We start from the raw sequence: 15,333 nt of genomic DNA on the forward strand, positions 1-15,333 counted from the left end.
GGGGGGAAGAGGGAGCTAATAATAAGGAATGTCAGAACGAAAGAAAAATTCTAAAATTGATTGTGGGGATGATTGCATAACTATTTTTTATATGAAGGAACTATTGAATTGTATTATATGTGAACCACATCTCAATAAAACCATTTAAACCAAAACAGCAAAACTCACTGCTGTCCATTTAACGCCAACTCAAGGTGACCCTAGACAGGGCTCCAAGGCTGTCGGGTTTCAGCTGTCGGGGAGAGGGATAGAGGCATTGCCGAGCAGACTGCGAGTTGCATGCCCAGGAAGCACTTCTATTGATGATGAACTGCTGGAGTGCCGAAGAGAAAGCCGAACGCTGCATAGTGCACTGTCCGCTTATTGCTGGAGAACACTTGGGTCAAGAATTCCATCTGTGCCCAATAGTGTAGAAATCTCTTTGGTGGCAAGAGAATGGGGGGCGCGGGAATGTGATTCGAAAAGGGGACACAAGCCAGAGAGACTGGATAATGTGCTCTTGTTTGATGAGGCGAAACCAGTGCCGTATTAGTCAGGGCCGTGTCATGCATGAAGTAGCTGGTACTACCCCGTGTCACCTAAAATGAGCACATACATCGCATGGCTGCCTACGTGTCATCAGTAACATTGTAATGAAAATTCGTAAGCCACCTGTGTACTCTCATCACCCTCCAGGGTACCACTACGTCAGTCTGCGGAATGAGAGGAACCAGCCTCTGACGCTGCCGGCGGTTTTTGTCAACATAGAAGTGAAAGATTACGTGCCAGACACGTATGCAGGTCAGCCTCCTAATTTAGAGACATAGATCCTATCAGCCCACCCCTCTTTGTTTGTTAAATACTGTCTTGAACTGAAATTAAATGCATGTCTCTGGGCAAGTAATTGAAATATGATCCTGACGGCCTTTCTCTTTTCCCCTTAATTTTGTCATTTGTGCAATGACAGGAGTTGGGTTCTAATTCCCACCTTTGGGCACATGAGTAAATAAAGGAGAGATGAGTATGTAAATAGGATCAATAAAGTGGATAGGTCGGGGAACAGAGGATACTGGATGGACTAATGGAAGACTGGCTAGATGGATGGGTAAATGGCGATGGGGAACGGATGATGGATGGATAGAGGGATAGATGGGTAGGTGGTTGGCAGGTGAGAGGACAGAGGGAAGACTATTAGCTCCAAGGCCCTCGCTATACGAAATGTCTTCTTCCCATTTAGATGTGATTGAAGCTTTGTCAAACCCAATCCGATATGTGAATCTCATGGAACAGAGAGCTAAGCAGCTGGCTGCCCTGACACTGGAAGACGAAGAAGAAATTAAGAAGGAGGTGAGAGGGTCTTCCAGTCTTATGCATGACTAGGCATTGTTTCCACCCGTACTTCCTGGACAGACATGATCATGTCATCAAATATCTAGATCGAATGTTTCCTGTTTCATTCTCTGTTGGCACTCTGTGGATGCCACTAGGATCTTATCTTGTGACACTGCACATAATACAAATTCTTGCTTTTTCAAGCGAAATATTCTACATGATTTTTTCCTGATCAAAAGTGATTAAAACATTCAACACAGAGAAGATAATTTTCAACTTATTTAACATTTTCGCTTTATTCAGTATAAAGTGCAGGATTGAAAACATGCTTTTGTGACTTTATAGTTTACATAGTTTTTAGCACAAGGCCCAGACAATATGATAGGGCATAAAATGTTAACTCTTTGTAGTATTTTACATGTATTGGTACACACACACATTCCCAAAGAAATTAAATTAAATGTCACAATATAAAGAATAATTATGAAAAAGTCTATAAATATTAAAGATGAATTTTAAAATATAAAGACCATATGTAGACTGCCAAGACTTCTTAAAAATAAAAGATAACAATTATTGGAGTGATACCAAATTAAAATAGCAATATAAATCAGCTATTTACATTTCATTTGGATATTCAGAAGAAAAATTGAGGGGCAAGGGGGAGATGAGGAAATGAAAATGATAAGGGTGGTGAATAATACACAGTGACATTTTTGTGGCGAACCCTAACTGGGCAAGTGATCGGGTGTCACCAAAGCGATATGATCCTGACGGCCTTTCTCTTCTCCCCTTAATTTTGTCATTTGTGAAATGATGGGAGTTGGGTTCTAAGTCCCATCTAGTTCTTCGCTTTGTGTACATGAGTAAATTTTAAAAGAAAAATTTTAAAATAAAAATGTAAAACCTCAAAAGAAAACATTCAAAGCCATTCAGAGGTAACCATTCTGAACCACTATGAGGAGTATATATAGTATTTATATATACAATTACTCTTTTTAATGGAATAATGTTCACATTCTATTTTACCTTTTTTCTACTTAATACGAGTCTTTTCCTGTCAGTAAATAGTCTTGTGTAACAGAACCCTTAATGACTGCAGTTTTCCATCAGGTCACTCTATTATCAGTTATTTTCTGATCATCTACTATTGGGTAGTTGTAGATGTTAAATATATCTTCAGAAGCTACCAGGAAGTACATTTTTTTTTAGAACTCCAATGATTATCCCCTTGCCCTTTTTACAGACATCTAGAAATTGACCCAAGGCTTCAGTTATTAAACATAAGAGGATAATAATGACATTAAAGGAAAACCATTTTTCTAAAAAATGCAGCGTTCCACAAGCTTATTTACATTCTAGGTATTATGTCCCATAGGTGTAATAGACACATGATCAAATATAAAGTGACACGAAGTTTCCTAAATCTCATCTGGGGTGGTGTGCAGTAAATGGAGCCCTAGGAAAATTTCCAATGATAGAAACTGAAGCCAAAGACTAGGCGCGGCTTTAGTTCCAATACTATGCCTGCCTCTACTGTCCATGCTTACCATCTGCTGAGCGGATTAAAAAGTCACCAGCCACTTGGACCTCCTGATTGAATGTGATAGGGATGAGCCTAAGCAGGGTTCACACGTGTACAGTGAATGGCACTGCCTTCACACGCTTGGGACAGATGCTGTTGGGGTACCCTACCTTTGTAGAGGCAGTGCACCCACCTCCCTAGGGTGCCTGTGTGGTGAGAATGGTTAATGCACTTGTTACTTGCTGAAAGTCTTAGCAATCTACTTCGGAACAATCAGTCACTGAAATCCCATGAAGACATTTTAAGCTGACACACCTGGGGTGGACATCTGCCGTCTAGCAAATGGTGACCCACTCTGGGGATGCCATGGTGATTGGCCGGAACAGACGGCAGGTGCACCTTTTCAGGAGCACTAGGCAGGGATTGGAAGCACCACCCTGTCTGGAGATACCCAGCTGATTAGTCCTCCTTCCTGAGGGGGCCAGGGCTTGGCCCAAGGACAAACAGAGGGAGAGAGTCCCTCGCTTCTGGGTGGGCAAACGCTGCGCTGCACTTCATGCTCCAGATCTCACCACGGGGTCAGGCTGGCCTTCAGCTGAAACCACATTTCCATCAGCTGCTTCCCCTCTCCTATTCCACATTCCTCACTGCCCTGCAGTTTTCTCCGCAGCACATGGTGCTAATGAACTACTTCTTCGAAAAATGGCCCTTCATTGGTTCCAGGAAACCAAACCGAAGACAGTGCCCAGTACCTGCTGTTTATCATTGAGTACAAGAATGCGTGTCTTTAAAGTAAAAGTTTAAAATTTGGTTGGTAACTAACATTTAAGTGTTTGGCAGTGCCTCTGTCGCTAATAGTGTTTCTTCACAGACTACAGTGCATTCTCTTCCCAACGGCCTTTCAAATAATTGAGGATGAATTGGGAATTTTATGAACTTCTTTGTCTCTGTGAGACCATTTCTCTGATGATGGGAAAACTCTAAGCAACAGAAGACATGGGACCTCTAGGAATAGAGGGTCTTTCTCACCATGGGTGTCCTTTCAAAGCCAATCTTTCCCCACCAAGACAGCACATACAAAAGGGGAGAATAGCATATGTGCTCACTTACTGCTCACACGGAGCAGCTGGTGGTTTCAAACTTCTCCCTCTGTGATCAGCTGCCCTTGGTAACCCGCTACTCAACCAGGTCTCTTGGAGTAGAATCCTCCAAAAACGAAAGCACTGGGTGCTGCCGCGCAGTGACCCCCTGTGGGTTTCTGAGACTGGAACGGCTTATGGGAGCAGAAAACCCAGTCTTTCCCCCTCATTGCTGCGGGTGGTTTCGAACTGCCGCCCATGTGGATCACAGCCCCGCGTGTAACCACTGCACTACCAGGGCTCGAGTAGAATATTCGGGATAGGAAAATACAAAAGTCGAGTTTCAAGGTGCCTTATTTTGTTTCTCTTAACAAAGGTGATCATTTGGGCTTTCCAAGAGGTGCCATGCTAGAGGATGCTTGCACTTGTTCAGTGTTAGAAATATCAAGAAAATCCTGTTCCAAACAGCTCAGCCCTCACAGACTCGTCTTTGAACCTCAAGGAAACAAAGCTTCTGACACTACAAAGGAGGCCATTTTTCCCTCCTGGACACTCAAACGACTTGCTGCCGTTCAGTCTGTGCCTGCTCATAGCAACCCCGCAGAACAGAGTGGTTCCCACGCCTGGAACTCTTCACGGGAGCAGAAAGCCCATCTTTCCCCTCCTGGACCCTAGTGGGCCCTGGGGTTTTTCTTCCAGCCGTGTCAGTGGGTTTGAATGAGGCCACCGAAAATAAGCAGTTGTGGTTTTCGTCAAGGGGAATTCTATCTAGGCCATGGTGACCCTGGGGACATGATTTTAGCAGCACACACTGTTTTAGTGTATTCCTTGTAACTTGGAGCTTCTAGAGGTCACTTCTATTATAAATTAAAGATTTCATTGGGCTGTAAAATATTATCAGATTTTGAACAGTCTAATGAGTTATCCCCAGAAATAACTTGAGAACTAAATAGGTAGGAAAGTGGAATCCCGCTCGCCCCACCTTTTTTGAGCTATAGCTATTTAAACATTTTACAGACCAGATTAAAAAAAGCGGTGACGGTTGTTTTGTTGTTGAAAGTTAAGGAATTCTACAGATTTTCACTGCTGCATTTATGTTGAGTGTTTGGAAGTCATAATTCAGGGCTGTGAAATAAGTTGTAAAATAATAGAGCAATCAGAATAACAAAAACTTGGCAATATTGAAAACTATTCTTCTCAGTAAAAAGTCATAATGAATTATCTTAAAACATAGTAAAGGAGAAAAAGAAAAACTATCAGTAGTCCTGCAGATACTATGGTGGCATGTATCCTTCAAGTGTGTTTTCTATAACACACACACACACACACACACACACACACACACTTACTTGGAGCTTTGGTCAACTCCACGTTGGGCTTCTAACTCCAAGGGCAGCAATTCTGAACTACCAGGCACTCCGTGGGAGAAAGGGGAGGCCTTCTACGCTCATTAGATGTACAATCACTCAGTCCAAAGGGGGCAGTTCTAGCCTGTCCTTAAGTCACTAGGAGTTAGAATTGGTTGAATGGCCTTGAGTTTGATTTGAGATTTTGGAATTGTACAATTGTAGATCAAGCTGGGTATATGGGATATACATGTATAGCTATAGGTATATGGGATCTACATGTATATACCTTGAAAAGAAAAGTGTCTTAGTTCACAATCCCAAATGCTTGAATGTGGTCATAGAGATGTCCAGGGAGACGCTGGAAGGGTCTTTGGTGGTTCAAACAGTTAAGCACTTAGCTACTAGCCAAAAGGTGAATGGTTCAAATCCACCTCGAGGGCCTCAGAAGAAAGGCTTGGCAATGGAATTCTGTAAGTGCACAGCCGGCAGAGTCCGAACGGCGCAGGGGCTTCTCTGATGTCTAAGGCGCTGTCTTCAGTTGGAATCGACTCGGCAGCAAAGAGCTTTTACGACACACCAGTAACACTTTTTATTTCCTGCTTTAAAAATAAGCCTGTAAAGGGGAAAAGTAATATCCAATACATTGATTACAAAATATATCCTATCAGCTCACTGGACGCGAGAGTCTGCATTTTTAACACGCTTCCACGGGACACTGATGGCTCTGGACTAGATTTCAGTGGCAAGACCGTCAAAGGTCAGCAGGCCTGGGAATTGCCTGGGGCCTTGTGGAAACACACGTCTCTAGATCCCATCCTCCAAGTTTCGGATTCAGAGGACTCGGGGTGGACCATTAATGTGCATTTATAAGGAAGGCATGCCCTGTGACCTGAGGCTCCCCGTCCAGGAAGCACACTTTGAAACCACCCTGCTCCTGGTGCCCACACCCGTGCAGCTTCGTGGGTGGCTCCCTGTACACCCCCACACCCCCTGTGAAATCCATTACATTCCAGCCACTTTGGAAAGTCAGCTAAATCCCGGAACCTGGGACAGGCTCCAGCACTTTCTACTCTGAAGGGGGTTCAGAATGTGTCCCTTGAGGCGATAGCCATCGTCTTCGCCAAATGATTCCACTTCATTCATTGGACAGCTCCGTTTCCACGGGGTACATGTGACAAGTAGTTGGTCGATCGACTTACTCTTTCAAAGAGGAGGCCAACATTCCGATGGAGCAGCAGCGCGTTGGCTCCTCCTCTTTCTTTGGAGACTAGAATTTTGGGTTCCTGGTAAATTGAAGCTGATGGGAGCAAGTGTACAACGTAAGCACCACAAATATAAAATAGCAGGTTAAAGGCTCTTTGCCCTTTAATTTTCAACTTCTTCCTTAAAAAAACACCACCGCTGTCCAGTCAATTCTGATAGCCATAGTAGCACTGCCCCATAAGATTTCCAGGGCAGTAAATGTTGACAGAAGCAGCCCGCAACCACTTTCTCTCAGGGAACAGCCGCGGGGTGGGCTTGAGCCAAGGCCTTTCAGCCTTGCATCATGGCACCCCTGGGGTCCTCGCTTTCTAACTTCCCTGCTACCACTCTGAGTTTGACACCGATGCTCTAACGGTAGACAGATGAGAGAACAGCGTTTTCCTTCATTGATTCATCCCCCAAATATTTTTCTAATTAGCAGAGCATTGTGTCAGTTCTTTAGTTTCAGAACCTTATCAGGAAACTTCCTTGGGCTTGACTATCTTGTGATCCCACAGTTCACATTGATAATAGTCAGAACTCAAACATCTCACTATTTTGTGCGCCAACCATATCCGGCAGGAAGGAACCCTGGGGCCCCTGAGTGGCTCCATGATCAGGGGACATCCTGTGCAGCCGGGGTCCCAAAGGACGCGACCCTGGCTACAGGCCAGACGAGGGTCAGAGCCTTGAGACCCGGCACTTGGGTACCGGCACCAGAGCCCTGGGTACTTCACACCAGCTGACAGCCATCAATCCGCTAAGCTTCCTCGATGGCCCCCCCCTTGAAGGCACAGATGATGGTGATAGGGCAGGCTGTGGGGTGGGGGTGGGGAGCCAGTGGGTCAGTGGTCAGAGACAATGGCAGATTATGGTCAAGGACAGAGTTTGAGCCCTGGCTGCCTTGGTCTGGAAGGAAGCTTTGGATTGTTGATACTCCTGGAGATGTAGGTACAGAAGGAGGCGGGGCCGCCCATTGAGACATTGTTCAGGCCATAAGATCCATGGGGAGGACCCAATTATAGTGTATACTACCCCCACGCCCCATGCGGCCTCCCCACCCCCCCACTCATGGACATTCGGCAGTCTTTGAGGGGAGGACGACATCGGGCCACGCATCCTGAAAACACCATCCTGAAAAACACACAAGGGTAGGAAAGAGAGAGAACCGGGGCGGGGAGGAGAGTGGTATTTATGATACCTCGGCCTAGAAGACTGGATGGCCTTCGCTGGTGGACAGAGGTGGCAACCAGCTCTTCTGAGGCAGCATGAGGTCGTCCTGGCCAATAACCCCGGCAGGACCCTCACAGTCTAGGTGAGAGGGAGAGAGGTTTTCATAGGATGACTTGCTCTTTGGAATCTAACTGTTGTCAGTCAGAAAGGAGTGGGTATAAGAGTGTATCCACTGAGAGTGCACAGGCATAAAATTAAATGTGTATGTATTCATTGAATAAGTGATTTATTTGCTGTGCACTAGCTGTTGGCCTTGCGAAATTCTGTCGTGAGACCTCCAACTGGTTTCTATTACCAGGACCATGTTTTCAACTCCCATTCCTTCCTGTTCGTGTCCCACTTTCACATTCCAAACACCATTCATGATCAGTGCATCTTTTTTTTAACCTTTTATTTTATTTATGTTTTAATCGTTGTATTAGGGGCTCATACAACTCTTATCACAATCCATACATACATCAATTGTGTAAAGCACATTTGTACATTCATCTTGATTGCATGTATGATCCATTTCCGACGGGAGATGTGAGTAGAAGCCTTCACTTTCTGCACAAAAATCATTTTGTGGTTGGTGCATGCATTTGAATAACACTTGTATTGATTGGATTTCCTTGAAGGCAGATAGCTATAATCCCACCACAGGCAGCATTGTATTTCAAGACAGATCTTGCAATGCCCTTGTTGGCAGTAAACATTCCATTCCTTTTGATTGTGTCATTCCCAGCATAGTAAACCGTATCGTTTTAATTCAAATATGGCCAATACCAGTTGATTTCAGCTCACTAACCCCTAGCATGTGGAATTTTTTGCGTCCCATTTCATTGTTGACAACTTCCTGTTTTCCTAGATTCATACTTGGTACATTCCAAGTTCCAGTTATTTAGAGTTTGCGGCTATTTCTTCCCACCTTGACCTGTGCCCCACCAGCAAATAAAGGTGCTTAGGGGTCTCCACACCCACAGGCTTTACTGCATTCATGTCACCACTGTGAATTCTACTGTGAGGAAGCCCCTCCCCTCTGTCACATTTTGAGTTCCTTCTGACTCGAGAGCTCCATTCCCTGGCAGGATCTCTGACAAAGTTCTGCTTCTGTTCATTAGGCCTTCAGTAACGGACAATGGTTCTATATTGTGCAGAAGGTTTTCTGTGAGCGGCTGCTTTCTTCTTAATAGTTTGCTCTTAGTCTGGAAGCCCTGCTGAAACCTGTTCACTTTGAGTGACCCTGCTGGGATTTGAAATCCCAGTGACATAGCTTCCAGCATCACAGCAACACACAAGCCTCCTCAGTACGACCAACCGCTAGACAGATCTTGGCTCAAAGCAGAGAATATCAGAAAGATGTTGACGTGTGTTTTATTGACTATGCAAAAGCATTTGAGTGTGTGGATCATAACAAACTATGGGAAACCTTGAGAAGAATGGAGATTCCTGAACACTTCCAGAGGCAGATTTGCAAACAGAACAAGAGAGTACCACATGGTTTAAAATCAGGAGGGTGTGCTTCAGGGTTGTATCCTTTCACTATACTTATTTAAATCTCATCTGCATGCTGAACAAATAATCAGAGAGGCTGGATTATATGAAGAATGCGGCATCAGGATTGAAGGAAGGCTTATTAACAACCTGCCTCGTGCAGATGAGACAACCTTGTTTGCTGAAAATGAGGAGGATGGGAACCACTTGCTAATGAAGATCAAGACTTCAAAGATCGGAACTTCAGGATGGATTACAAATCAATGTAAAGAAGACCCGAATCCTCATAACTGGGCCAATAGGTAACATGATGATAAATGGAGAAAAGGTTGAAGCAGTCAAGGATTCTATCTGGCTGGGATCTATGCTAATGGAAGCATCAGTCAAGAGATCAAATATCACACAGTGCATTGGGTAAGTTTGCTTTTTAAAATATTGAAAGCAAGGATGTTACTTTGAGCACTGAGGTGAGCTTAATCCAAGCCATGATATTTCAATCTCCTCATATGCATGTGAAGTTTGGACAGTAAATTAGGAAGGTCAATGAAGAATTGGTCCATATGAACTGTGGTGCTGGCAAAAAAAAATATTGAAAGTACCGCGGGCTGTCAAAAAGACAAGCAAATCTGTCTTGGAAGAATTGTGGCCTCTAAGGCAAGGCTTTGTTTCACAGACTTTGCCAACTTCCTGGTGTTGTCAGGAAAAACCAATCCCTGGAGAAGGGCAACATGCTTGGTAAAGTCGAGGGGCAGTGACAAAGAGGAAGGCCTACAATTCAACGAATTGACCCGGAAGCGATCACAGTGGGCTCACGCGTGGGAAGGATGGTGAGGGTGGCCCAGGACCAGGCAGTGTTTCGTTCTGTTGTGCACAGAGTTGTGCGATGGGTTGGAACTGACTCCATGGCACCTAACAAGTGACTTCTTTGACCACGATGTGTGCCAGTCGGCATACTGAGCATGAGCTATGTGATGAACACAATTAGATGCTCCGATAGGTCTTTACAGAATCCTGGTGGCACTCACTGCTCAACACTGTGTCATGCTCTGCTGCCTGGTCCTGCTGCTGCTCCACTGATGTCTCAGCTGTCTTCTGGATCCAGACGTTTCGCTGCACAGGCATCTCAGGTCCAGATGATGCACTCCACTCCTTGCTCATACTGGTCAAGAGACGCCTCTGCTTCTCGGAGGGCTGTTTATCCCCAGAAAGGTGGCCTTCCTGCTCCCACAGGTGAATCCTGTCACCCTTCAGTGGCTTTTCTCACTTTCCCACCAGACGAGGGCAGGAAAAGATCACTTGGCTGGAGTTAGAGATGTTGGCTACAGGAGCCACATCAAGTAATTCACCACCCCTGCAAATCCTACCATTATGTCCCAGAAGAAAAGGAAAAAAAAAAAAGCTGGCCTCGCCTCTTACCCATCAGGTGGCCACCTAAGAGGCTTCCACCCCAACAAGGAAAGGACGGTAGTGTTTCATGACTCGGGAAAGACAGGGAAAGAACAGTACAGCCCAACAGAATACCAGCTCCGTCCTTGCTTCCAGTACTGGAAAAGTCATGACTTGCCATGTCATCCAGTCCACTGAGGCCTAGACATGCGACTTCTCTATTGTTGGATCCTGACATCCAAATCATCCATTCCCACCATGGTAATCTCCTCAACTGGTTTACCAAAAGGCACCTCTGCCCTCTGGAAAACTTATCCCTTCTGTTCATCGGGGGAATAGATGGAGTTCGGTTGTGTTTTTAAAGTACTATGTCTGGCTTGCTAACCTCAAGTTCAGCAGTTCAAAGCCAAAAGTCAGCACCACAGGGGAAGCATACATCTTTCTACTCCTGTGAAAATGTGCGGGCTTGGAGACTCACGGGGCCTCTCCACCCCGTCTATCAGGTCCCTGTGAGTCAGCGTTGCCTTGATGTCAGGGGAGATAATGCTCCAAGGGGATGATTGATAATGTTCTCCAACACAAAGTGACAATGATCACTCTAAGGTGAACAAGGGGGTACCTCAAAATAATCAGAATTCCCCCCCCAAAGCTATGCATTTAAATTTGTTTTATCAAACAACCTTCAAAGTACTCTTCATTACACTTAACACGTTTGTCAAATCTATTGATTCCATTCTTGGAAACATTTGCCAAACTCATCTGATTGGATGGCTGACAGCACCTCCCTCAGTTTTTTCTTCACCTCTTTTACATCAAATCTCTGCCCTTTCATGTCCCTCTTCAATCTCAGAAACAAAAGCCGCTTGGTCAGGTGAGTCAGGTGTGTGGGGAAAGAAAGGCATGCTGTTTTTTGCCAAAAACTGGCGCACTAAGATGGCTGTGTGAGCAGGTGCATTGTCGTGGTGGCAACACCAGTCCCCTATCTGCCAGAAATGAGACCTTTTTTGTCACAACTGTTACTCAGTCTTACCAGAACCTCCTAATAGAAAGCTTGATTAACAGTCTGACCTGGTGGAATGAACTCCAAATGCACTACAAGTAGACATTTTCATCCATTCAGGAAGTTGATGGATGTCCAAAATGAGGTTTGTCATCAATCAGCATTCCACCTTATTTGAAATGAAAAGACCACTCGTACACTTGAGTTTTTCCCATATCGCTGTCTTTGTAAGTTGTGTTCCACATCACAACAATTTCTGTGGCACTTTTCCCAAGAAGAAAACTAAATTTCAAAGCTGAATGCTGTTCTCAAAGCAACCATCACAAAAAATGAGGTTTGGGTGAAACATGCTTTTATGAAAAAAAATTCACTGTGACCAGAGAGAACCTTTCCAGGTGATGCCACTGGGTGCACTAACTCAGAGTGAGTAATTCAATGCTCACCTAGAGGGAAAAATTTATACTACAAAAACTCTGCCCACTGAAGCTTTTTACCATTTTGGGGGTGGGGGGTACCCCCTCATGTATAAACCATAGATGCATGAATGGATTTTGATCTTGCACTTAATTCTAACCCCAATCTAACAACAATTACTTCTTATGATGTGGCCCTACTCAATGGTCTCCCCTCATGAAGATATCACTGGAGATATCAGTGCTGCAGCAAAGTGTGGTGAAGAAGCTAGATGGTGCCAGGCGATCAGAAAGAAGAGCCTCTGGAATCTTAAAGGCTTCTTTCCAAGCAAGCAACCGTCTTAAGTGAGGCATCAACTAAGTCCACATGGGTGAAGCACACCAGCCTGTGTGATCCAAAACATGTAAATAATATAATCCAAATCTAAAGGAGGATGGGTATCAGAGCTTGAATTGTGAACACCTGGTTTGCAGAAGGATATGGATGACAGTTGAAACCCAAAATCCATTTGCAGGGTCCTCTCAGGGTGTAAGCCTCTGGAGCATCCTTTTGGGATATAAAGAGCCCCGTTATCAGACAGAGGGAATTGTTAAGTTGATGAATTAGGTCAAAACATAATACTGGCAAATCCCTTCCAATCATTGACCAGGGATGTGAATAGCGTTGCTATCATGCAGCATGCATTAGAAAGTGGATCATATTGGATGCAGTTAGGTTAAAATTTAGCACCCTACCATTAGCTCTCCATTGTGATCCACTTAAATCTGTTCTAGTTTTTAATATTTTCTACTTGTTTCATTGAAGTTTTCATCTGTTTTACTTTTTGTTGTTGTTGGTTTTTGTTTGCTTGCTTTTGATGCATTTTTGTATATGAAATCCAAGACGGGCACATATACAGAGACAGTAACCGGATCGGTGGTTCCTGGGGTCATGGCAGAGGAGGTTGGAGGGAAATGGAAAGCTAATAATGAGTATGAGAATGATGAAAATGTTCTACAACTGATTGTGTTGATGATTGCACAACTCTTATTGATGTGATAGAATTGATTTGTATGATATGTGAATTATATGCCACTAAAACGTGAGGAACACACACACACACATGCACACACATGCACACACATGCGAAGTCACCTCCATGCTTGGAAGGGGAAAATGTTGTAATGCTTTCCTTTGACCACGAGAGGGCGATAATCCACTTCTGTTGTGGTTTACATGTATTCGAATTATTTTTTTCATTCTCCAGCTAAGCTAAAATCTAGTGTAACTGGAGTACTCTGCTGAACCTTCTGTCCATGAAATTTGCTTAATTGGATCATTAAGAATCTCTCAATTCAAGAAATATGACATCTCTGATTCTTGGGGGTGGGGCATAGTCATTTCCAGCATCATGTGAACAAACTGCACGCTTGTTTTATTTGGACTCTTGAAAAAGGGGAAGTGAAAATCATTTGGGTTTTGACACTTCTGTTTATACATCCAGGAAGAAGAGATCAGTCGATCTTTCAATCATGATACTACGTGTTAACTTACCGCAGTGCTTGTACTGATGTTAGGTCTTGCCTTCAACTGCTTTATTTATTGAATGTTTTACTAGACGGATGCCTTTTTGCAGTGCAACACAGTAAGCTCTTTGAGAATGACAAGGAAATCCATATTCCTCTATGTGGGGAGCAAATAGTGAGTCGACTACAGCGGCTAATCTCACAGTCAATGGCAGTGAGCTAGCACCCTGGGGTTGCCATGAGCTAGAGTGGAATTGACAGGAGCCTGTGAGTAAATAGAACTCACATTTTGAGCTCCAGCAAATGTTCGTAGTTCTGCCGTTGACTGTGTGACCTCCGCAGACTGCCTGCTTTCAAGTCTTGGGCCTTTTTTACTAACGCCTCTGCTCTCTTCTGGAGCTGGGAGGCTTCCACCATGACAGCGGGGAGGAGGCTGGTGGGATGACAGTGTCTGACGGGAGGTGCTCCACAGCTGCTGCTCTTTCACACGAGGCCTAATGGCACTGTGCAGTAAGCATTGGCTTGCTAACCTCAAGTTTGGAGGTTCAAGCCCACCAGCTGCTTCAAGCAAGAACAAAGAGGCTGTGTGCTCCCATAGAGATTTACAGACTCAGAAACCCTGGACAAGGTCACTGTGAGCTGGAATCTACTCAGTGGCCTTGGGTATGCTTTGGATTTTAGCCTGTAAATGTACAATGTGAGCAGCACCCGTAGGAGTTGCACAGTGCACCCCACCCCGTTTGGAGGCATTTGAGTGTATGATGCATGGAGTAAACATTAAGTTCAGCCCCGACTCTTGTTACAATCCCCAGTTCTGTCAATCTTGGGCCTGTGTGATCACTCATCATGTATTTGCTTTTCTTTTTAAATCTCTCCATATTTATAATTTCAAGTCTCAGGAAAGCATGTCGTAGATACCCTTCATAAGCACAGATTGATTTCCTTCTGGGAGTTGGACTTAACTGACTGCTGAACTTGATTTTGCAACAAGCACGCACTCACAGGGCTGGGGTTGTCTATAAATGCCACGCGTGGTGAAATTAAACTTGCTGCATTTGGTTTAAATGGAGCTCTCACCTGATGCGAGTTGCCAAGAAGATGCCACACATTACTACTTTCCTGGCACCTGGGTTTCCTCATCACCTTCATTCTTTGCTCATCAAAAAAAACAAAATGTTTCCTTTGTCATTCTTTCAGCTAAATGTGGCCCTGAGAAGAATTTGACTCACCCCTGCATGGTTCCAGAAGCATGCCCCGACGGCCAGTGTAGTCACTACCTTATTGTTCTGTTGTTCTTAGACTGTAGACTCGCCTTCTATTCGGAGTGACCCTGCCTACCACAGAAACCAATGCACACACACTGCTGGATGCCGGGCGAGCGTAGTGTTGCACCCACAAGGATGTCTGTCCCCTTTATGGAAGGTCCCCTTTTTCGGGGACACTTTACTTTCCCAGTGCTGTGCTGTTTTCATAGGACTTGTCCAGAGTACCGGAGCTGAAGATTCACCACGCTGACTTTTAAGGAGCATTCTGACTCAACTTCTTCCACGACAGATTTTTTTCCCTCTTTTTTTGGAAGCAGATGGTCAAGCCTTTTTGCTGTTTATCTTTTTAAGTCTTTCTCAGCCGAGAGGACCTGTCATTGATGTGCTTGTCAGATTGTTTCTTCTGGCCATCCCCGGTCATTTCAGTAGTCTTTCCTAACACCACAATCCAAATGCACCCATTATTCCGAGGGCTTCACTGTTTACTGACCAGCTCACGTGCTTTAGGGGATTGTAAATGCGGTGGTTTCTGTTAGTTCACCTTAATCCTC

General features: G+C 44.5%; 1 protein-coding gene across 1 annotated transcript in view; it reads left to right on the forward strand.

Annotated features, from left to right (window-relative positions):
- Positions 1-15,333, forward strand: part of PLCB1 (phospholipase C beta 1) — an 842,442-nt gene that overhangs the window by 670,082 nt on the left and 157,027 nt on the right. The window contains exons 22-23 of the mRNA XM_030887038.2: positions 676-780; positions 1,217-1,326. Coding sequence (XP_030742898.1) covers positions 676-780; positions 1,217-1,326 — 215 coding nt within the window. The remainder of the gene's footprint in view (positions 1-675; positions 781-1,216; positions 1,327-15,333) is intronic.

This window comes from Echinops telfairi, unplaced genomic scaffold, assembly GCF_000313985.2.
Source record: "Echinops telfairi isolate 266 unplaced genomic scaffold, ASM31398v2 ScPeMD7_5592;HRSCAF=6446, whole genome shotgun sequence".
NCBI classification, from domain to species: Eukaryota; Metazoa; Chordata; class Mammalia; order Afrosoricida; family Tenrecidae; genus Echinops; species Echinops telfairi.